The sequence below is a fragment of the Rhinolophus hipposideros genome, assembly GCF_964194185.1.
Source record: "Rhinolophus hipposideros genome assembly, chromosome: 9".
Lineage (NCBI taxonomy): Eukaryota > Metazoa > Chordata > Mammalia > Chiroptera > Rhinolophidae > Rhinolophus > Rhinolophus hipposideros.
In genome coordinates, this window is record NC_138055.1 from 78,383,336 (window position 1) to 78,408,818 (window position 25,483).

The 25,483-nt window shown below is 30.5% G+C and overlaps 1 protein-coding gene across 1 annotated transcript in view; it reads left to right on the top strand.

Annotated features, from left to right (window-relative positions):
* The window catches only part of LRRIQ1 (leucine rich repeats and IQ motif containing 1), a gene marked incomplete at its 3' end in the record, with an annotated part of 181,737 nt that overhangs the window by 18,577 nt on the left and 137,677 nt on the right, over nucleotides 1-25,483 (top strand). Inside the window, exons 10-11 of the mRNA XM_081060280.1 lie at nucleotides 19,402-19,595; nucleotides 20,145-20,272. Coding sequence (XP_080916406.1) covers nucleotides 19,402-19,595; nucleotides 20,145-20,272 — 322 coding nt within the window. The remainder of the gene's footprint in view (nucleotides 1-19,401; nucleotides 19,596-20,144; nucleotides 20,273-25,483) is intronic.

Sequence of the window (25,483 nt, forward strand, 5' to 3'; positions counted from 1 at the left end):
TCTTTCTATTGCCATCACTTCGACCATCACCTCATCTGTCTTCCTTTGCTGTCAAGTTTTATGAAAGAGTGTTCTGTTCTTGCTCTTACTTCTTACTTCTCAACTTCTCTCTTCTACACACTGAAATCCAACTTCAATTTCTATACTGTGTGTTCAGTATGATAATTCTAAAATAAAAGTATCATTATATTCTTTACTTCCTGGCTTAAACTGTTTTGTTCTTTTTTATTATTTAACTTGTGATATTCTCAAGGGACTCGATAGGGGCTTAAACAATGGTTAATGTATAATGAGGATTGCCAAAAAAAAAAAAAAATCAGGAACTAGATAAAAACTTTACTCTGGTACAATACTGATGGTTTAAAATTTTGGACCCCCAAATGGTACCATCTTTCCCACTTCCTCTGTCTACAATCATTAGGAAATATGATCTAGATTGAAATATCAACGAGTGGGATGGGAGTAGATGGGTAGTAGAAGAAAGCCGACTTTCTGTGCTTGGGCCTGGTTCTATTTAGGCCTCCTTGATAATAGTTTTGTTTGTTTGCTTATGTTTTGTTTTTTCTTTCTTTTTTCATTGTTGAAAACTTCAAACATTTGCAAAATAAATACATGAAGATCCCATATAATTATATTCACGTGTGTTTCATCATTGATTTTTCTTGGTTTTGATTTTCTTTTTTTAAAGCAAATACCCAAAATAAAATTTCATCCTTTCATACTTCAGGAAATGGTTTTTAATAATATGGTTCTTTCTAACTTAACCACAGTACATTGTGACACCCAATAAAATTAATTGTGATTTTTTTTGTATCAACTGATAATCCATAATACAATTTTTCTTATTTTCCCAAATGTTTCTGGGTTTATTTGAATCATGCATAATACATATTATTTTTATATAGGTCTTTGAAATCTCTCTAATCCGTAGCAATCCTTCCACTTTCTCCTTTATGCCACTGATTTGTTGCAGGGCCCATGTTAATTTTCCTATACAATGTCCCACATTCTGGATTTGTCCATTTACTTCCTTGCAGTGTCATTGAAATTTTTTCACTAAGCCCTGCATTTCCTATAAATGGAAGTTAGCTCAAAGGCTTGATTAGATTTATATTCAGTCATTTCAGCAAGACTTTTTCATAGGCGGTGCTCTGTGTGTCATGTTGTCTTAAATTAGGAATCATACGGTGTTTGTTTACTGTTGATTATGGTACAATTGAGTACTGTGTACAGCTAGTGATAACCTAAACCCTCCATTATAAAGTTCTTTACCAACCTTTTACATAATACTTTCATTCATTGATTAATGTGGCCTGAATGCATTAATGCAATAGGGGATGCGAAAAGTTACTTTTCCAATTTGATCATTCCTCCCATATTTTTAAGCTGGAATCCTTTATTTAATATGAACTATTTAGTTATCTTGAAATCGTTTGTAGAGGAAAGACAGGGATAAATGCCTGCCTTTGCATTGACAAATGCAAAGTAATAAGAGCTTTCAGTTTTGCTAAACAATTTTTTTGCTTTATTTTGCTTCGTTTGTGCACTTGTTTTCTCTTTCTCTCTCTCCCCCACACCCCATCTCTCCCTTTTTAGTATTCTTATGAACTCAGAAATTTTTTATAATTTTTTACAATACAGAATATTTCAGTCAGTTGCTTTATTATGCTTTTTGATACTCAAATTGTCCTGCCCTGTGAATTTGATTGAAGATATAAAATACTGATATCTCCAATTCAAGTTTATTTTTTAAACTTTATAATTGTTTTTCTGTTTCTTACACTGTAATCCTTAGTTGATAACAACATTAATATAACTATTCACTCTCTCTTATAATATCCATAAAATAGCTTGAAAACAATGCCCATATTACTAAATATAAAACTAAATTAATTTTAAGATTTATTTGCATTTCTGTCTTTGTGCTTTGTCCCCCAAAGTGATACCTGAAGTGTTTTATCTTTGTGATTGTTATGAATTTAAAATATAATTAGTTCACTTTTCCCTTTTGATTCAATTTAATTTTTCATATGTAAAACAGATGTTTCTAAAGTTAAACTACATTTTAAAAAGACATACTCAAAGAGATTTGCTTTCCAGTCTTCCTCATTGCCATAGTGACTACTCTGATACCTACATCATGTCATACTTTTTCAGATATATTTTTAGGTTAGTTTCCCACAGTAGATATTGTTGGGATAAAGGACATCTGTAATTAGGAAGATATTGTTAGATGCCATTTATATGAACTGTACTATTTTGTACTCCTTCCACTAATATATGTTAATAACGGTCTCTTCTGATTTCTTTTGTTTATTATGTTTTTCTTTTTTTTAATTTTTGAGTTAAATATTCAATTTCTTTATTTTTTATCCTTCTTCAGTGTTGTTGACATAAATACTTAAGTCTCTAAGCTTTCCTCTGAGTACTGCTTTGTCCATAACTTCTGATATATAGGTATTTTCATCAGTTCCACAATTTTATGATGTTTTTATCTTTTAGCTAAGATTTTAAATTTCCATATGGAAAGGACTTTTTTGTTATTCTTTCAAGTTTTACTGCATTATAGTCAAAGAATGATTTTGTACCATTTCTACTTTTTTGGAACTTACCGTGGTTTTCTAACCTGTGGTCAATTTTCAGGAACGTTTTATGTGTACTTGAGGAGGAGGTGGTTGTTTTTTTTATTTTTTACTTTTTATTGGAATGTAGTTTATGTTTTCATCTTTAAGCTCTACCTTAGCGATCATTTATTTTAGGTGTTCTATGTCTATGTGATCTACCTTGGAATGAGGGAGTTCAGCTAGTTTAAATTTGTCTGTTGTTTATCAGCCTATTTATTTTTGTGTATCCTTTGATTTCTGCTTTATGAATGTTGCTCCATATAATTTCATAAATGTTCTTAACTGTATTATCTTCATTGTGCATTTTAGCCTTGAAAATTCTAAATTCCCTTTTTTGCCTCTTTAATGCTCTTGAGACTAAATTATACCTTTTTGTTTGTATTTGCCTACTTGGCCACTTAAAAAATAATTTTCTTTAATATTTCTGAATCACTTTGTTTTCACCTTGTACTTGTGTACAGCATAGATTTGGGTATTCTTTTTTGATCCAAACTTAAATGTTTCTTCTCTCATATAGACCATAGACATTTGCATTCATTAATTCAACTTATGTACTTGGTCTCAGCACTGTCAGCCCCCTCAGGATGATGCTCTCTTTCTGAAGGTTTTATTGATAATACATCGGTTCTTCCACTACCAGGGAACTTCCACTTCTTATTTATTCATTCAGTTTCCATAATTCCCTCTGGATTAGTGTTGTTCAGCCTGGATTGTGTTGTTCCTGGATACTTATTACCCCACTTAGAAAAAAAATTCAGCTTGTAATTTCTTTATTTCCTATTTACACTGGAAGGATAAATCGTGTGTATTTTTTCTTTTACTCTTTATAAATTTCTGGAAGAGGTATGAGGAGAGTAGGATCTAGGCAGTCACAATCATCTTCCACTTTGTTAGATATGGGAAAATATAGTTTCTTGCACAAAGCAAGCTTTTGTCTTGCAAGCATTTCAAGGCATACTTTTGAAAAAATAATGTACAGTATTTTTAATGTGTTTATTTGCCTATGTGTCTGTGTTGACTTCTCCCATATGGAAATAATGATACTTTTGATTTACATTTTTTGTTTTCGTTTTAGAGTTTTAGTTTAAAATATCTATAGAAATAATTTTGTTGTTGTTGTTGTTGGAATGAAGGCAAATGCATTGATAATGTCTGTTACTATATTGGCACACACTGAAGTAAGCTTTAGAAAGAAAAAGGCTGTTTGTAAAAAGAAATGCTTGAACTCTCATTCACTTCATTTTCATTGCCAGCAGTACTCTATGGGATTTTTTGTAGCCAGTAGATTTCCTGGGATAGGATATCTGCAAGATTTATGTGAAAACTGCCATCTATTAATTGATGTACCTGAGGTATCTTTATGTAGTACAGAGCAAAGGAGGTAAAAGACATCTTTGCTGTCTGTTGGATACAATGAAAACACTGTATTTATTGAGTGTGAGAACAGTATACATGAAAAGGTAGATTTTCTGAAAACCAGTTGGAGTCTGTTTTTCATCTTCAGGACTGCTTACAGAGATTCTGGTTGAGCTAAGTGAAAAGCATAGATTTTGTCTTTCAGTGATAAATTGATGAAGGGGCACAAAGATAGATTTGTGTTTAAAAGTTAATAAGTTACTATTCCATGCTATATTTCTTAAGGAGGTGAAATAAAATTGGAAGCAGTACCACATATTTTACATGTGTAGTTTCAAGTGTAATTTGTTCCTAATTCTTACTAAGCTATAGTTATTTCAGTAGTTAATATGTAATTTTAACTCTAATTATTTTTATTAGAAAACATTAGTGCACATTTCTACTTGAACTTCTTTGCATTTAAATGAATGAGAATAGCAAATGTGTCAATCTCTTTAAGGCAATTCATTTGAAATTATTTATGCTGAATGTTTTCCATTCTAATTAAACTGTTTAAATGTAGAAATGGAAACACAATGTAAAATATACTTTTTTAAAGTAATAGTTTAAAATTTAATTCTATAATTGAAAGTCACAAAGTTAATATAATTTTGTTATTGCCTTCAACATTTAAACATGCTGTACCCTGTGGCTATGGAAAGAGATGGTTTTGGTTATTATTGTTTATGATAACTGAAATATAAATTAAAATATAATTAAAATATCTCTAAAATATGTTACAGATTTAGGTGCAAATTATTCTCTGACCAAATGTAGTAAAATATAAACTATAGGCTCATACAAATTTTGTAGAATTTAAAGAACACTGTACATTTTTATATTATTTTGTATAATTGTTCCATTTTATTAGCAAGGTTTTCATTGTAGAATACTTTGACTTAATTGAGTTATTCATGCATATTTTGAATGCACAAAATAATTGCTTTAAGTTCTTAAGTTCATTTTAGGTTGATGACTTTACAGATGAATTTATTTTAATCAAACAAGAGATTTTATTATACTTTTTATTAATTTCAAATGTTTTATGATATTTTTTCTTTAAGTTACCATTTATAACTTTGAGTTATCATTTATAACTCAATTTAACATGGGTGGATTGCAGTTTAAATATAATGGTTTATTATAATGTCATTGTTATATCTCATGCTGATTTATTTTGCCTAAAATTTCCCATGGGTAAATTTTAGGCGAAATTGATAAAGCATTTTGTTTTCTACATATAATTTGGAAAAAATATTTCTGAAATGGATATTGCCACAGTGATCATTAAAGTTTACAAAATTGATTTGTGGAAAATCTTGTGTATTTTTTCTTTAGTTTTTTAATGACTAGCCAAAGCAAATGAAAAATAGTTGATAATTTATAATCTAGTTTTCTTTGTTTTTCCCATATTTATCTTGAATTTGATTGACTTTCTAGAACAAACATTTTGAAATTAATTTTGAAAAAAATGTATGCTGTATTAAAAAATAGTTTTGTAAAGTTTACTTTCAAAATTGTTTTATAAATTTTAAAATATGACAATGTAAATATAGTAATAAGATAACTGTTTTTAACCACCTGGCATTTTATGTGCTTTGTATATATGAACTCATTTTCTTTTCATATAAGTGCTTTAGTTAGGTGCTATTAATTAAATCATTTTGTTATTTTGTTTTTCAGGTAAGAACTGAGGCACAGAGAGGTTAAGTAACTTATCAAAGATCACACAGTTAGCAAATGATAAGCCGGGATTTAAAACTCAGCATTCTATCCTTAGTACCTAATTTTTTAATTACCTCATACTGCCTCTCTGATAAATGTGCATTTAATATTTAAGATAATCACTATTTTTTAATACTGTATTACAATTATTTATGCTGAAAGTGTAATGATTTTAAGGTTTATTCATTAGTTTGTTTATTAATGAGCAATTTTATTGAGCACCTACTATGTGCAAGCACTTTTCCAGGCACTAGAACCCAGCACTGGGATATTACTGAGGATGTAGTAATAGACTAAAAATTAACTATCCTGACTTTCAGTAAGGTTATCTTAGTGATATGTATTTATATAGAGAGAAAGAGAATACAGTGAATTGCTATATTTCATTTATTGAATATAGGTAAACATGAAACTAAGTATAATGTTAATATGTAAAAGCAAACAGTCATTTTTATTTCCGTATTCAAAAAGCTTTTGTCTCTGCTATTTTAGGAAAACTTTAAACGGGAAAATGTTTTTTTTTAATACCAGCAGTTATTTTTTTTTTTATAAATTTCAGGTAAAACATTGCTAGAAAACATCATTATAAATTGATAGAACTATTAAAAGTTTTTGTTGTTGTTTTTGTTGTTGTTGTTTTGCTACTGCTTTATTTTCAGGTCATGCTTCTCTCTGGAAAAATAATACTAGTATAAGTATGAAAAATACTGAAATAATTCAACATTTTTGCATAGCTTCATTACTAAGTTGTATCTCATAGGGGAAATGTCGCTGGGTTAATTCTTGCTACCCGATGTTGTCTTTGAAACATTAGAAAAAATAATGAAGTAAAATAAAATAAATCTCTATATATTTTTCTTGTAGAAATGTTTACTATTATATACTTAGTGAATTCTTTGGATACCACTAGATGGTGCTAGCTTACTCTTTAGCTCTGAAATGAAACACAATGCCTAGTACAAAGCTGAAAGGGATTTTACAGATCTGCCAGTCTAAGCTTCTTACTTTACAGATGAAAAAACAGACCGACATAGTTTTCATCTAACTCCTGGCAGAGGTGGGGCTAGAAGCCAGCTTTCCTGATTCCTGTTTCAGTATTCTTGTTTCCATACAACATGTATGATCCTGAAGGACTTTTTAATTAAAATTAAAAATCTCAAATGCAACTCAGCATGTTTGTACGTAACTGTCAAACATATGAATCACTGAGGGAGTTAAAAGTGGGAGATGCTTACTTACCAAGCATTTATTTAGTGAAAACCTCTAGCCTAATTTAACATCTTTCGTTTGTCTGTTCCTTACAGGAGAGTTCTCCCCACCCCCAACCCCGTGGTAGGAATGTTTTATTAGACTATAGGCTCATTTCTGTGGGAGGAATTCTTTGAAATAGATATTTGTAGTAAGTATATCCAAATGCTAATTTTGCCATGGGCAAGGGCCCTTTGAGGGATAAACACACTTGGCTTCAGTTTTATTCTGTGGGACCTAAGAAACTCTTAAAGAGCTAAAAAAGGATATATTGAAGCAGTAAACTCAAGAAATGTTTAAGCCATCCTTTATATTTATTATATTTAAGTCCATTGAAAGAGGCTCTTAATTTTTATTTATTTATTTATTTATTTATTTATTTATGTTTGTTTGTTTGTTTGTTGTTTTTTTTTTGGGGGGAGGTATTGTTTTGTTTTGGATGGGGAGTGGAAGGAATGCCAGAAATTTTGACTGGGAAAAAATCATTTTCTTAGATATGTTGAGGAGTAATGGTATTCCAAGGTAAGGCTTCCCCTAAGTCTGTTTTGCTCAGTTCCCATCCTTCATTTAACAGCAAAGAAAGAATTTATAAGATTAAAACAGGATGGGTGGCAATTTATTCTAACTTCCTTCTCATCTAGAGTCTCCCTTTTGATCCAAATGCATTGACTGGATAAAATTATTGTTTAATCAGTTGTGTACAGATTTTTTTGAGTGTGCATCAAGGTCCTATTTCTTCTTCAAGGTTTAGCTCAAACATTTCTCTTTAAAGCCTTATTTGGTCACTGCAGTTATAGTTTTTAAACTTCTTGTTTTTATTGAGGATAATTGTTAGGAAACAATGATAGTTATCATTTTTAGTACCTAACCTGTGAGTGTTATGCAAGCTACTTCAAAATATTATTTTTAATTCTCTCAATTTTTAATTCTTTCAATATTATTATTTGTGAAATCACCCCCATTCCACAAATAAACAAAAATTAGTATTAAAAATAAAAAGAAGCAAAGACTCAGAGAAGTTAAGTAACTTGTTTATATTCATAGAGCTAGTTTTCAAATAGGCACGTTTATTGAAATTGAGGATTGCCTGTCTCATTTCTCATTATGCTGTACCGCCTGTTGATTAAATGGGGCACTGAACATGTTAGCATAGTCATGGAGAAAATTACATACATAACTCCCATGATGATTATAGACGGTATATCTTTATTTTTATAGCCAGTTTTTTTCCTTTAAATATTTTTGAGGCCATGCTATTTGTTGCATACAAATTCATAACTGTCACATATTTCTGTTTTGAATTGACCCATTTTATCATTTGTAAATATCGCTTTTCATCTGTAGTAAAGCTTTCTGTCTTAGTCGTCTCTGTCTGATATAACCAAACTAACTTTCTTTTTAACTCAGGGCCCTTGAACACTCTTAAAAATGATTGCGGACCTCCCTCAAACAGCTTTCAATTACATAGGTTATATCTGTCAATATTTACTGTATTAGAGAAAAAGTAGAAAAGTGTTTTTTTTATTAATTTCTTCGGAGCTTAACATGATAAAGTCTTTGCATTCATAACAGTTTTATAAATTATAACTACATTTTTAAACAAAAAGAGTGAGAAGAGGGTCATTGTTACACATATTGGCAAATCTCTTTAATGTTTTGCTTAACACAAGACAGCTGGATTTTTATATTTTTCTTCTGCATTCAGTTTGCTAAAATATCACACCTCATGTTGCCTCTGGAAAATTCCGCTATGTGCTCTTGAACAATTGAGAGTGAAAAAGGCAAATAACGTCTTAGAATTATTACGAAAATAATTTTGACTCCATGGAACCTTTAAAAGCATCTCTGTGGAAGTTGGGCGAAGGGAGGGGTAAAGCGATATTTCTGGACCACACTCTGAGAATCGCTAGTTTAGTGCTTGTATAAAAATATATCTTTTTCCTTCCTTTTACTTACAATATTTACAAGTTGTATATTTGATATGTCTCTTTTATGTACAGTAAAAATGTGTTGTTTTTGTTTTTTATCAAAGCTGCCTAACAATTTCTAGCTTTGATTTGTAGAGTTTAGTCTCTAATAATCAATTAAATGAAATCAATAATTAACTGCAATTATCAATATATATGATTTTAAATCTGTCATACTATTTGATTCTATTTGTTCTGCCTGTTCTGTTTTTTTTTTTTTCCTCTCTCTTTTCTTGCCTTTTTGGTTGAGAAATTAAATTATTCCATTTTTCCTTTGTATTATACAACTGGTTACATATTCTTTTACTATTCTTTTTGATTACTATAGATGTTGCATCATGCCTCTTGATTTACCAAATCTAAATTTATTTGGTACTTTCTTCTTTTTCCAACGCAATGTCAGGGTCACAGAACACTTTAACTTCCTTCCAACTTAATGTGCTATTGATTGTCGTGTATTTTAAGGGTGCGTGTGTGCATGTGTGTTTGGAATGCCTTAAGACATTATTATTTTATAAAGTCAGTATCATTTGTATTTGCCGACTTTTTAAAACATTTTGAATGTTCTTTATTTTGTCTTTCATGTATGATATTCCTACTAATGCAGGTCTGCTGGGGAGGAATTCTTTCAGATTTTATTTGGTTCAGTATGGTTTTAACATAAATACACACGTGCATAGATGTGTGCATGCATTTTGAGATACAGACTTACCTTCTGACTTGCATTTTCTGCGTTTTGACCATATTCCATTTTATTCTAGCTTTCCTTATGTTGATATGCAGCAACCTAATTGTTGATCCTTGGAAGATAATTTTCTTCTTCCTTTTTTAAGATTTTTCTTTTTGTCTATTGTTTTCAACAGTTTACTCTGATGTTCCTACTTGTGTGGTCACCTTAAGTATTCACCCTACTTCAATCCATTGTACTTCTTAAATCTGTGTCTTGGCGTCTTTATTCAGTGTTGAAAAATTCTGAGACATCATTTCATAATATATATATATATATATATATATATATATATATATATATATAATTGTGCGTATAAGAGGATTATATATCCCCCTTATATCCTATAATCCTCTTATAATTATATTCATAATTCTTTTATATATCTTTTGCATCTCTATGTATCACTCTGGATGTTTTATTAGGATCTAATTAGTTCACTAAATATCTCTTCAACTGTGTCAAATATGTCCACTCTATCCTTGAAAGTCTTATTTATAGTTATTGTAGTTTTTCAGTCTTAGAATTTTGTTGCTTTTTTAAAAAATTCAATTAAAATTTATACTACCTAATATGTCGATTTTCAATTATTTATTTAATGTGTTCAACGAAGTTTTGTTAATTTCTGTGACTGATAACTTCATCATATGGATTCCCTGTGGGTGGTTTGTATTTTCTGTTGATTTTCTTGTTTTTTATTCTCATCATGTTATCTCTTTGCTTTATTTTTTTATTATTTTGCAGTCAGAGAATAATAAGGAAAAAAACTGCAGACTCATTTTGAGTTTATGATTTACTTTCCTCCCAGAGGTCGTCATTGTTTGCAGCTACAAGCACTTGCAATCTCTGAGCAGCTAAGTCCATACATATATTGATATTGAGATTATTTAAAGCCGGACTTCAGTATCTTGGGAGCTATTCTGTATTTGGATTAATGTGTAGGACCTGGAGGTCCATCCAAAAGTAAGGTAGGGATTCATTAGGTCTGGTTCTCTGAGGAGAGCTGTGCAGTCAACATTTTGACCCCCTACTGCTGCAAGCTTTCCTTTCCTAGAATTAATTGATTTCCTTAACCCTCTTTTTCTGTAATTCTATTTTATTTCTTTAATACCTTGAACAGATATAATATTGTCATTTGTTTGTTTGTTTGTTTCTGGTTATCAACAAACAGAAGAGTTTCTCATTACCTACTCCATCATTACTGTAAACAGAAAGCCTGTATTGCATTTTCTATTACCCCCCCACCCCCCGCCTTTGTCTTCTTTTAGCTCGAAAGTTTGTTCTTTAGAGAGGATTTTTCAGATGTCAGGATAATCTAGAATCCTTTGTGCTACATTTTGAGGTAAGTTTTATGATCACAATTAAAGTGATTTTCAGCTGTAAACCTATGGGAGAGTCAACTTGTGTTTGTTAATTTAAAGGGGGGATTTTTTTCCCCCTTTTGAAGATTACTGAGATTTGAGACAGAGTTTAATTTCCTGTCCTCTGGTAGGGTACAGCTGATCGAGCTTCTATATTTAATTGGGATTGTCTGTTATACTTGTCTATAATAGGTGAATTTTGAATTTTGTTTCATCAAACTGTGAGGTTATAGAAATTGATCTTTCTATTCATCAAATTTAATAAATTTTTTCACACTGAAAACTCATATCTATTTTTCTACCACATTTATGTAGATTTTGGACTGAGACTTCTTTACTTTCTAAGTAGCTCATTTGGAGATATTTTTTAAAATGTAATAACTATCTGTAATTATTTTCAGAGGTACAGGTGATAAGGCTATATCTGATCTGATATTTCTGCAAATTGAATTTTATATTTTTCTAAGTAACTTTTAATCTACACAATTAGTACATTCTTATATAAAAATTGGAATATAAAATAATAAAATAATAATCCATAATTCCACCATCTAGATATAGCCAGTATTGATGAACTTTTCAAGTTGTTTTCTATCCATTTAAAAAATCACTACTGTAATATTATTGTGTCATTTTCTTTATTCACTTAACAATAAATTTTGAAATTTTTTGCATGTCATAATTAAAATAAAATCTATGTTTATTCTGTAAGAGATAGTTGACAGCCAATCGTTCCTACTTTTCCTATATAAATAAATGTACTAATGGTAAAGTTTAATTAAAGGAAGTTTAGGTAATTGATTAAGTAAAATTGAATTAATTAAACATTAGAAAAAAGTTTAATAATACCTGTGATTATTACAGTATACGTATAGAATATTTTATATTCTAATATTAAAAAAAGTTAACATTTTAGTACTGCTTTTGAGATGATACAGATAACAACTTTACCACTACTGAAATAGAATATCAACTTGATTATTTAAAAAGTACAATGGTTTATAAAGTAAGCAATGTTGAAATATATTAAGATACTGAAACCACTAAACTATTGTCTGTGAGTTTTTGCTTCTTTATTTTTTTGTCTTGTTCCTTTGCTGCTTTCAGTTTTATATCCCACGTATCAGTGAAGTCGTATGGTTCTCGACTTTTTCTGTGTGCCTTTATTTTGCTTAGCATAATAATCTCAAGATCCATCCATGTTGTTGCAAATGGCAGTATTTCATCTTTCCTTATGGCAGAGTAGTATTCCACTGTGTGTGTGTGTGTGTGTGTGTGTATATCTCACATCTTCTTTATCTAATCATCTATCAAAGGGCACTTGGATTGTTTCCATATCTTGGCTTCTGTAAATAAAGGTGCATTGAACACTGGAGTACATACTCATATATCTTTACGGATAAATGTTTTCCGATTTTTTGGATATACACCCAGGAGAGGGATTGCTCGGTCAAATGGTAATTCTATTCTTAATTTTTTGAGGAACCTCCACACTGCCTTCCATAGCAGCTACACCAGTCTGCATTCCCACCAACAGTGTCTGAGGGTTCCTTTTTCTCCACAGCCTCTCCAACACTTATTATTTGTCTTGCTGATGATAGCCATTCTGACTGGGGTGGGGTGATATCTCATTGTGGTTTTTATTTGCATTTCTCTGATGATTAGTGATGTTGAGCATCTTTTCATATGTCTGTTTGCCTTTTCTATGTCCTCTTTGGAGAAATGTCTCTTCAGGTCCTCTTTCCATTTTTTGAGGGGGAAGACGGGTGATAGATGAGAATAAATGATCAAATATATGGTGATGGAAGGAGAACTGACTCTGGGTGATGAACACACAATGTGATGTATAGATGATGTGTTACAGAATTGTACACTTGAAACCTACGCAATTTCACTAACCATTGTCACCTCAATAAATTGTCATTAGAAAAAAAAAGATACTTTAAAATAATCTTATGATGAGCAGAAACCATCCACATGTGAGTTGCTGGCTGGAAACATTCATTTTCCTACAAACAATTTACTAAATTGCGGCATATTTTAAAACTCCCAAAAGTATTACTAAACAATAGAGTGGCAAATTATATTACAATGTTTTGGCTTCAGAATTTTAGACCATATCTATTTGGCTTCCTCATACTTAAGATGGTAAAATTATCTCATTTCCACTTCCATCTTCCCTTCCAATTTTGTCAGTTATAATATCATTTTTGTTGTTCAGTAATTTATTAAAACATAGGCTTTCAATTTATCCATTTTAGACAATACTAACTCCTCTTCAAGAAAATAGAATAAATTAGAATACTTATACTTTCGCTAATCATTTTTTCCCCTCACTGCTTTTATTATTCGCAGCACAACTTATGACTGTATGTTCTTTAGCAGTATTGGCTTTGTATAAAAATGGGTCTGTACCAGTGCTTTTTACAACTGCTTCTTTCATCTTTTGTTTGTCTAGATTACATGGTTCATTAACTCTTTTTATCTCTTATTTTTTCAAAGATGAGCTAATGGATGCTGTATTCCCTGAATTCCTTCACATTTGAAGATATCTGTCAGTTGCCTTGATACTTAAATGAGAATATAGTTGTGCATTGTATTTTTAGGTCACACTTTTACTTGGTACTCTGTGGACATTGCTTCATTGCATATGTGATATTATGTGTTGCTGCAGTAAACCTTGAAGCTAATTTGTTTTTTTCTCTCCTCATAACTGATTTCTGTCTAAATATCTGCATAACATTTCTTCATCCTTGATCAGTGACATAACCAAGAAACATTCTATTATCAATAAATCCACATAAATTTGTTTCAGTATGTAATATTCTTTTCAGACTACAGATTACATTATTATTTCATTCCTGGAAAACTTTGGGTTTTATGTATTTGAAAAATTTTTTGGCTTGAATCTATATTTTTCGTCATAGATGACCCATATTTTGGTTGACTTTATCTGTCGTATTTTATTACTTAATTTATGCTATATCTTTTAATCTTCCGCTTCTTCACTTTTTATTCTCAGGGTGATTATCTCTGCTTTGTGAGCAATTCAATCTTTAGCTCTCTGTTCTATCAATATTTCTAAATTATTTGTTCTGGCTTGGTCCTTTTGGTCCATTTCGTTAGCTATATCTGTCGTTTTAATATTTTTCAATTCTGGTTACATTGAATTTCTTTAAGTGTCTTCAGACTAGAATACTTACTATATTTGTTATATATTGTGAAGCAAAGTACCCTGAAATTTAGAATTTAAAACTTCAAACATGTATTACCTCATGTTTTCGGTGGATCAGGAATCTGGGAGTGGCTTAGCCGGGTGGTTTTGGCTCAGGGTCTCTCATGAGATTGCAGTCAAGTTGTTAACCAGAACTGCCCTCGTCTCAGGGCTCAATAAGGCTGAAAGATCTACTTCCAAGCTCACTCGCATGGTTGTTGGCAGACCGCAGGCCCATGTGTTTCTTAGATGATTTCCTTTTCTTTTTCTCATTAAGCTAATTTTTAGGTTATATAATCAATATTTGTGTGTTTTTTTAATACATATTCTTCTTCACTGTTATTTTTAGGCCAGTGTTTTAGAGGTCCTACCAAGTCTCCTTTTTACTATTTCAGTGAATTTCCTTTGAAATTTTTATCTTAAAGTCTAAATATTCTCTCCCAGCTATGTACAAAGTTCTCCACTTTGGCTATATAACAAACCCTTTTGATGGATTATAGAATCAGGTTTTCTCAAGTTTTTCTTCATTTCAACAACCATTTGTTGTTGGTAGTGATGATCAGGATTAAATATAGGATAACAGTTCTATTCAATAATATTCTGATTTAATTTTTTTAACTATTACACAAGAAGTCCATACATTCTCATTTAAAGAATTTAAAACTAGAGAAGTATACAGGTAAGCAGTGAAATTTTCTCTCACTCTTACACCTCTCTTTCTTATTTTGTAGGAGTTAACAGTTGATTATAAATCAGTCAAGACCTTGTCCTATACAGTACAATTACAGATGTGTAGATTTAGATTCAGGTATACTCAATAGTTAAAAGTCTATGTATATAACCTAGGTTTTCCATACAGTAATATATCATGGACATTCTTCTATGTCAGACTACTTCTATTGAACATTGTGTGTATTCATTTTATAGATATTCCATAATTTATTAACTATTTCCTTACTGATAGATGTTTATCTCCATTTCTTTGTTTTTAAATAATATGGCAAATTTTATATATATATATACATGTATATATACATACACATATGTATGTATATATACATGTATATATAATTATAATTTATATATAAATTAATATATATATATTATTTTATAGTTTTTATTTATTTCTGTATAATGGATTTCTAGAAGGAGAAATGCTCAGTCAAATATGCCTCTCTATCTGGAGCTTGAAATCATGGTAATTTAACCATATTGGAATCTCTCACAGATTGTAGAATAGACTAATAATACTTTCGCTTTTATTGACTGAAAATCATGTTGTCTTAATATTTGAAATTAGCAGATAAGTTTTATTTTATTCTTCCTAGTTTAACATGTCACAGACTGATGGTTGTTTCTTACATATTCAGAGAGCCCTAAGATGGAAGCGTCTATGGCATATTCGAGGAATAGCTAGGAAGTTAGCATGTTAGATTAAACCAAGATAAGGGGACTGAGAAGTAGAGGATGAGTTCAGTGATACAGTTTTGTGGGACATTTTAAGAACTGCATTATCAAATATCTAAAAAGTTGTCTATACTCATTGTCTCACTCCCACTGCACTGTGGTTTCTAAACTGATTACTCCATTGGTGCCTCTCATGAAAGCTGCTTCAAAGCTGTGGCCACTTCATACTCCTTTGCCCACTCTGGCTCACACTGTTGACCTTATATAATATAAAGTAAATAAATGCCTTTGATAATTGTAAATTATATTTTATTCTAATTTTTACTAACCACTATCATTATCACAGAATTCTGTTTGCCTTTTCTTCCTTTCCCGATTGTTCTACTATTTCTGCTATTTCCTTTCAGCTTCTTATGTCAATCTTTCACCTATCCTCAGTGTGTAACCTAATGTTTCATTCTTGCTTCTGTTTTGGGGTGACCTTTGAAAAGTTTCACAAATGTATTCCCCACTCTAAATGAGTTAATAGAAAATTCTATTTCTGATTAGCTCTGAAAAACTTAAGAGCAATGTGCTGGGCTTTTAAAAATATTGAGCTTCTAAAGTAGATTGTCTAAGACATTTAAATATGTGATAAAAGACCTTTTAGGTTACCCAGCTACAAATTAATATTAATTAATATTTCCTTCTGCCTGGAATCACAAGGCATACTAAACTCCAAAGTGTTTTCTATTTTAGCAGTTTAAATTACATTGTGGTTAATATATATTTACTATTATATGTAATATACTATTTATAATCCCTTCAAATTGATAATATATCATTGGTCTGTTATTTTAACTTAGTCAAATGTTTTATAGAGCAGTAAGTTCACTCCCTGAATGGCATGAGATAACAATTTTCTCTAAGTCATAGTTGCTGTTTTACATTACAGGAAAATACCAGTATACTGATCCTAGATAAGAACTTAAAAATGTATGATTACTGTCTGAATTTAAATTTCAGTCTCTCTTTTTGTCTATGGGTCTTCTATACATTTTCTTTCTTCTCATAGATATTCATATTTATTTTTTAATATAAGAAAATTTTCTTTTTAGCATAACATTTTATTTTTTATAAGAAATAATCACTTAATACTAAGTTGATTTCACTCAAACTATGAGACATATTGCCATTTTTAAATATAATTTTTCTTGAAATGTATCTCTATGCAGTGTTTTGCAATACACTTATAATCTTAACTATTACATTATCTGAATTTTAAAAATATGATGTGGAATTATGCTTTCTTGTGATATTTTGATAATGTTATCTGATTGTTTTATTTCTCCATTTTTTATGTGGACAGGCTGTATGCCTTTCTGTAAATCACAGTATATAATCTAAAGAGCAAATCTTAATTAAATGCTTTAAATTCTTCCAGGATGAATTTATTACGTACATTTCAGGTATTAGTTTTTATACATAATTATGCTTCTTTCAAGATTATCTTTAAATTTATTATCAAATGACTTTTTTAGTGGAAAAACTCATGTCTATTCCAACATTTAATTGAAGAAAATATTTTGTGGGGTTTTGACAAGAAAATCAAAATGAAGCTTAATTCTGCAAGGTTCAGCCTCACTGGCTCTCATACGTAAAATATTCACTGAAGACATTCTGCTTATCAGTACTTACTCTACACTTTAAATGATAGTTCCATTTTTACAATCGTTTATATCATATAACAGGGTACTACCTGTGAAGAACATATATAGTCCATTATTTAATCTAAACATTTTCTAGTTTTTAATATTTCCCATAAAACATTTTTTTCAGTTTTATTGAGAAATAATTAACATACATCACTGAATAAGTTTAAGGTATACAGCATGATAGTTTGAATTACATAATATTGTGAAATGATTATTACATTAGGGTCAGCTAATATCCATCTTATATAGACACAATAAAAAGAAAAGAAAAAACACGAAAAGAATCCTTGTGATGAGAACTGATAGGATTTACTCTCTTAACAACTTTCTTATATATTATACAGCAGTGTTAGCTATAGTCATCGAGTTGTACATTATATCCCTAGTGTTTACTTATCTATAACTGGTACTTTGTACGTTTTGATCACCTTCCTCCATTCAAGTGCACCCCATCCTCTGCATCTGGTAACCACAAGTCTGGTCTCTTTTTCTATGAATTTGGGGATTTTTTTTAATTTTTTTTTTAGATTGCACATATATATGAGATTATACAGTGTTTGTCTTTCTCTGCCTGGCTTATTTCATTTAGCATAATGCCTTAAAGCTCCATCCATGTTGCCACAAATGGTAGGATTTCCTCATTTTTTCATGTCTGAATAATTCTTCCAAGAAACTTTTACGGACTTCCTCAGCATTTCTTTGCAAAGCTACCTCCTGATAGCTTCTTTAAGCAACATCTTCAGTTTTTTCCTTATGACCACTGAGTTATAGTCTAAGCCTCCTCTGATAACTTTTAGATACTATCATATTGATTTTATCTGAGCATAAAGGTGTCCACTTGTGACAATCTTGAAATACCTGAATAATACTTGAAATACCTGAAATACTTGTAGAAATCTCTCAGGGGATGTTTTTTTTTATATTTGTAAAGAATATAGTTCTTGGAAAACATAAGAGATAGTTAATTCAGAAGGAAGTCTCATTCTCTCTATTTTATTTTTATTTTTTAAATTTATTTTCAATTCCAGTTGACATACAATATTATATTAATTTCAGGTATACAACATAGTGATTAGATATTTATATACCTTATGAAGTGATCACCCCCATTAAGTCTAGTACCCATCTGACATCACACATAGTTCTTAAAATACTATTAAATATGTTCCTTGTGTTATAACTTACAACCCCATTACCATTTTTTATAACTAGCAATTTGCACTTCTTAATCGTTTCACCTTTTTTCACCCATCTGTTTCACGCCCCTGCAATCTGGCAACTATCTATTAGTTCTTTGTAATTGTGACTTTGTTCCTGTTTTGTTTGTTCGTTTATTTTGTTTTTTCAGGTTCCACACATCAGTGAAATCATATGGTATTTGTCTTTCTTTGTCTGACTTATTTCACTTAGCATCCTACCCTCCAGGTCCATCCATGTTGTTCCAAATGGCAACATTTCATTCTTTTTTATGACAGAGTAATATTCCATGTGTATGTATCATGTCTACTTTATCCCTTTCTCTATTAATGAACACTTAGGTTGTGTTATTTCTTCCTTGGTTTTAATATGGCTGCAACTACTTAATTTGGGAATCTCAATGGGATATCTCAATGGGAAATGAGAAATGACATTCTAATGTTATATATTCAAACTTAGCTAACGATTCAAAATTCAAACCTCTGAAACTGAGTTAAAAACTGTTTTTTTTAAAAAAAGAGTATTTCCATCTATCCTTTATTCCACTGAAATTTGAAAACAAAACGTTGAGTGCACAATGTATGCCTTTTAGCATTTTGTTCAATTTTCAATTGATATATAATTTTATCAGTCAAAAGTATATCTACCAGGTACCAGTTTAAACAATAATACATTTTACACTGACACGTTTTTCACCAGGAATTCTATCTAAGTCTTCACTTGTAATTAGAAACACTGGGAAACATAAATATACAGTTATTTAGGAAAACAAAACAAAACAAATTCTCCTTTAGAGTCTAGAAGAATGATGATACAAGTGACCTTGGAAATTTTTCTTCCAGGTGGTTTAGAATCGTTGAAAAATCTTCAGAAACTAGTTGTGGACCACAATCAGTTAATCAGTACGAAAGGTCTTTGCAATACTCCTACCATTATATACCTGGATTGCTCACATAATCATCTTACTGAAGCTGAGGGGATTGAAAACTGTGGATTGCTCCAAATACTAAAGTTACAGGGAAATTATATAAGTGAGGTAATTGCTTTGAATTGATTTATATGATTAATGCAACGAATTTTTTTCTTTTGATGGAAATATCAACCACCCATTTTAAAAGCAGTTTTGATTAATTTTCCCTTGTTCTTTTTTTATTATCAGCTATATCTTATTTTCAGTTTACTTTGAACTATTACGTACTTTTCTCTATTTAAAAAAATATTTATCATAATTAGAATATTTTCCAAATAAATATAGTTTAACATTAGTTTTTCGTAATACCAAAATATAATAAATCATAACTTTTCAGTTATATTTCAGTATGTTAAGTGGGACCAAATTCTCTTCATGAAATTCTAATTAATATTATTCTTCATATTTTATAAAAAATAAATTCTAATTATGAGGTTAATTCTTAAGTAATTTTATTTATACTAAAATTCTTGTAACATAACTTTGATTTATGATACACAGTTTACCAGAATATATATATAGTTACAATATATATATATGTTGTTACTTTTAAATTTGGTTAAATGACAAAAATATTTTCTTTGCTATAAGCTAATGACCTAAATTTAAATGCAGCTTCCATCCTTAGCGAATCATGTTCTACTAAGAGAGTTGTACTTGGATGATAACAGCATTTCAACTGTAGAAGCACTTTCTTCATTTTGGCTGCCTTTATTACAGAACTTGACTCTTTCTCAGAACAGGTAAAAACAAGCTTTGCTTGAACAATAAGTGCAACGAATGATAAACTAAATGTGTAATCTTCATAAAAAGTAGAAAAGCTGTTAGTTTTTTCCAGCAATGCAGTGAAAGCGCATAATAATAAACACATACATAAGTTATAAATATAACTTCATAGATTTAAAAAAATTAGTGTGTTGCATACTCTTGAATTTTAGTAGACTTTTAATTTTCACTTATCCGACTCTTTGTTTCTTCTTAAAGACATACTTGTAGAAATCTCTCAGGGGAGGTTTGTTTATATTTGTAAAGAATATGGTCCTTGGAAAATACACGAGGTAGTTAATTTAATTCAGAAGGATGTCTCATTCTCTCAAATGGTACTTATTAAGTCAAGGAAGAACGATTTTTAATCTGCTCTACTTGCATGTCGTTTTGTAACTGTTAAGATTGATGTAAATTTGATTTCCCTAAGGATATAAAGTAACACTTAAAAAATACCTTAACATTAATTTGAGATGGGTACCTGCCACAGAAGATCCATTTGAAACCAGCAAACATCTGGATCTTTGCAGAGAATAACTGTCTGAAACCAGGAGCACAATATGTGTATGTCTTCTTCTGCTTAATATTTCACTGAGACATATTCACTAATATGATTAATTTGTTCATGAAAGGCACATGGAATAGGAGAAAGAAACCACCTTTAACCAGAAATTTCTTCTTTGAGTTATACAATTCTTGCAAAACAAGTGAACAAGGAAAACCCAATGTTAATATGCATATCTATTTTTCCTTTAAAAAAATAAATTTTATCTTAATCTCTGCCATAATAATGCTTGTCCTTTAAGCATGTATACCCCAAATGATTTAATTTCCACTTATTAAACTATTCCACTATTTGACAACAAATCAAAAATTGAATTTTATTCAAAAATCCCCGCAAGTTGTTTTAATCAGATCTAAAATATAAAAGATGATTTTGCTTTCAAAGGACATTAATTCCAAAGCCAGCTCTATCAGATTACACTGTTTAAGTAATTTGGGCCATCCACAAACCCATTGGATGTTTTCTCAATATTTCTGGGTAAGAAATAACATTTTAATAGAAATAGCTATCTTTAGATATATGCATTAAATCACTCAGTAATTGACATATCTAACATATACCATAAAAATTTATCTCAAGCCACACTGATGAGCATAATATTTTAAAAGGTTAGAAATATTTAAATCGTGATTTTTTTTTTTGAGAAATAATGTTTTTAATTTAATTGAGGGGGGATTCTTTTTTATTTTTATTTCCTAATTCTTTTTTGCCTTTAATTTCTTTGGACAATTTAAATCATCAAAGAAATAATCTACCTTTAAAAGTTAAAATTAATAGTAGTTGAAATGTTTACCCTACGAATCCAGTATGGCTAGGAATTATATAAACTACACTATTAAATTTTCTTTCAGAATTGATAACAATAAGTGGTATACTTAAACCAAACAATACTTATTTAGAATTTTGTTTGTTTAGCTTTATAAAATTTGGATATTGAGGTGGTGTTTGCTATTTTGGGGGCTAGAAAACAGAGTAATATATATCCTTACCCTCAAGAAATTCTTAGAAATAAAAAATCTTTTGAATTTAACTATATTAAAAAAGGTAAAATTATTATATAATATATGCTGTTTTGAATTTTTTAATAGTGCTGCTACCTTTATTTGAATATAGTTTTTGTGGGTCTCTCAAAACTCTTTGCACATGTAACCTACCATTTCTGAGAGGATGAAGCAAGAAGGTCTTAGGGAACCAGGGAAATGTGATTGATATGAATGGACATATATAGTGTGTGAAATTATTTCCTACAATCATAGTGAAAAATATTAACTGTAAAAAGTACACATCTTACATTAATCTTTTACACGTGCATTGAATTTTTCAGAACCATAGCAATTTTGGTAAAAGTGAAGGTCAGCAGATCTAGGTTTAAATTCTTTATCTACAGTTTATCTGTCAGTTGACATTGAACAACTCTGTTTTTACTACCTGAACTTCACTTTTTTTCATGTGTAAAAAAGGTAGTAATCCCTATCTTACCTATTTTATGAGGTTTTAATGATGAGCCAAAAGGAAAATGTATGTGAATACATTTTGGAAACCTGAGAAGAATTTTGTAAGTGTGATATTTGGATTTGTGGCTGGTATGTCTTTTAAATTGTGTATATTTTTCTTTTAATTTTTGATAAATATTTTCATCACAAGGAAGAAATTATGTGTCCATATGCTTTTTTTTCCAACAAATGAAATACATATAAAGAATGATACTTAGTACATATTGTTTGAAATACTTGTTTCATCCTGACTTCTGTTTTAAATTTTGGTTAGGACATGTGACTGTTTAAGTTTGACTCAGCGGAGTTCTAACTTGAAGACTCTCAGGCTTCATAAGCCTTTCTACTTCCAGTGAAATTCTAAGTAGGAGCAGAAAGGGGAAACTATTACCCATTGGCTGTTCATTGTACAAATCTTTTGCTTTTTGTCGACTTTGAAATTTATATCTTTTTTATGCCCAAGGCTAATGTGACAAGGTCAAATGGTATTAGGTTTTCACTAATGTCCTTTGTCTTTCTGGTTTGAATTTTCTTAGAAAAAAAAATATACACAGAATGTCAGTAAAAAGGAGAAGTTCTAGAGGTTTTCTTTTGTTTTTGTTTTGTTTGTTTTTTTTTTTTTTAAACAGGATTCTACTATTAGGTTTCTGCCATCCTAATGAATAGTCATAAAGGTGGATGAATAGCCAGTTTCTTGATGACATTTCCACAAAAAGAACATGACTAAAAGAATGGCTATCTGAAAAGATAAAATTCAATATTATAAAAATATTTGGTGAAAACAAATATTTCTTTACTTGGTATTTGCAAAAGGGATTTTTGTTTTTAACTCTGAAACTTTATTGGCTATTTTTATTTGATGTCTTCATATAACCTGTTATATATGTTACCTATATATTACCATATAACTTACTGGTTGAAAACAGAGATATTCTGAAAAAAGAGAAAAACGCATTATCGATTAATCTTTCCAAATCCTTTCAAGGGCAAAGACTTAGTATTATAAAAATATTAAAGGTAGAAAACAAATAAGAATTTTCTTGTTAATAAATACACGTGTTATAATTATATTTTTCACTTGAAGACCTTCAATTTGTCACTTATAATAATGATCTAAAACATGCCTGATAGGATATGTCATAATATTGGGGCTTAAATCCACTAATTATGTATTGTCAAAGTTTTAAGTTTGTCTTCCTTCCTTCCTTCCTTCCTTCCTTCCTTCCTTCCTCCCTTCCTTCCTTCCTTCCTTCCTTCCTTCTTTCCTTCCTTCTTTCCTTCCTCTCTTTCTTTTCTGTATACATGTGACATTTTAGTAAATTTTGCTGTTAAGGAGTGTGTGTACAAATAATGAAGTGTATGTGTAAATATAATAGCCAATATTTATTCACTTTTTCTTTTATTACCTTGGTTTTTTTCTCACTGGAAATTGTTTTTAAGAAGTACTGTTGTATAGGTTCAGTATAAATAGTAATATTATATGTAGGATTGGCTACATTCAGAAAGACCTTCTTCCAACCTATTATTTAGTCTATTTTTTCATCAGTAGTATCTTATGTCTCTTTGCTAATATAGAACAGGATACTACAAGAGAGGAATCAAGGGTAATAGAAAGGTTAGTTCTGTGCCAGACCCATGAGGCCTTGATTCACAGCATTACTCTGTAAGCTTCTGACCTTACAATAATAGTATTTCCACCACCCCACCCATGTCAAGGCAGAGAGCTGTTAAACACAAAGATGTAAAAATCTCCGCCAGGATAACTGGAGGGACAGTATTGAAAAAAGGAAGGGAGGGACGGAGGGAGGGGGAGAGAGAGAGAGAGAGAGAGAGAGAGAGAGAGAGAGAGAGAGAGAGAGAGAGAAGAGGAAGGAAAGAAAAGAAAGTAAAAGAACTGGAAATTAATGCATATATATATATATACATTTTTTTGTACCCAAAATACTTCTTTAGTTGAAGCATATTTTGAATAGTTATGGAGTTCCAACATTTATATGGGGGATTAATTCAGAATACTTTTGTATTTGTAATGTGAATATATATTTTTTGTAATGTGTCTTTTATTTTTTTATTTTTATTATTTATTAGTTTCAGGTGCACAAAACAAAGTAATACTTAGACGTTTATCATTTATATCCCTCACACTGTGAACCCCCTCCCCCCATCCACTATCCCTCTGACATCGCACCGAGCCATTACATTTCCACTGTCTCTGTTCCTAATGCTGTACTCCGCTTCTTGTAAGTATATACATACATATATATATATATACATACATATATATATATATATATATATATGTATAATTATAGTTGGCGTTCATTATTGTTCAGCTTCAGCTTCAGGTGTACAGTGCAGTGATCAGGCATCTACATCATCCCTGAAGTGGTCTCCCAAATGGGACATGTGTCCATTGGATACCCTACAAAATCTTTAACATTATTGATTACATTCCTCAAATTAATTTTCAAAACCCCGTAGCCATCTTGTGGTTACTGACTGTTTTCTAATCCCCTCACCTTCCCCCTTATCCCCACATACCCTCCCATCTAGCAACCCCCAGTTTTTCCTCTATGTCTCCAAAACTGTTTCTGATTAGTTCATTCATTTATTCTTTCCTTTAGATTCCACATATAAGTGAGGTCATATGGTATTTGTCTTTCTCTGTCTGATTTATTTCACTAAGCATAATGTTCTCTAGGTCCATCTATGTTGTTGCAAATGGTAAGATTTCTTTCTTCTTTATGGCTGTGTAATACTCCATTGTATAAATGTACCACAGTTTCTAATCCAGTCATCTACCGATGGGCATTTCGGTTGTTTCCATGTCTTGGCTATTGTGTATAGTGCTGCAATAAACATAAGAGTGCATATATATTTTTGAATTGGAGTTTTGGGTTTCTCCAGATAGATACCTAGGAGTGGAATTGCTAGACCATAAGGTAGTTCCATTTTCAGATTTTTGAGATACCTCCATACTGTTTTCCATAGTGGCTGCACCAATCTGCAATCCCACCAACAGTGCAGGAGGGTTCCCTTTTCTCCACATCTGCACCAGCACTTGTTGTTTGTTGATTTATTGATGATAGCCATTCTGACTGGGGTGAGGTGATATCTCATTGTGGTTTTTA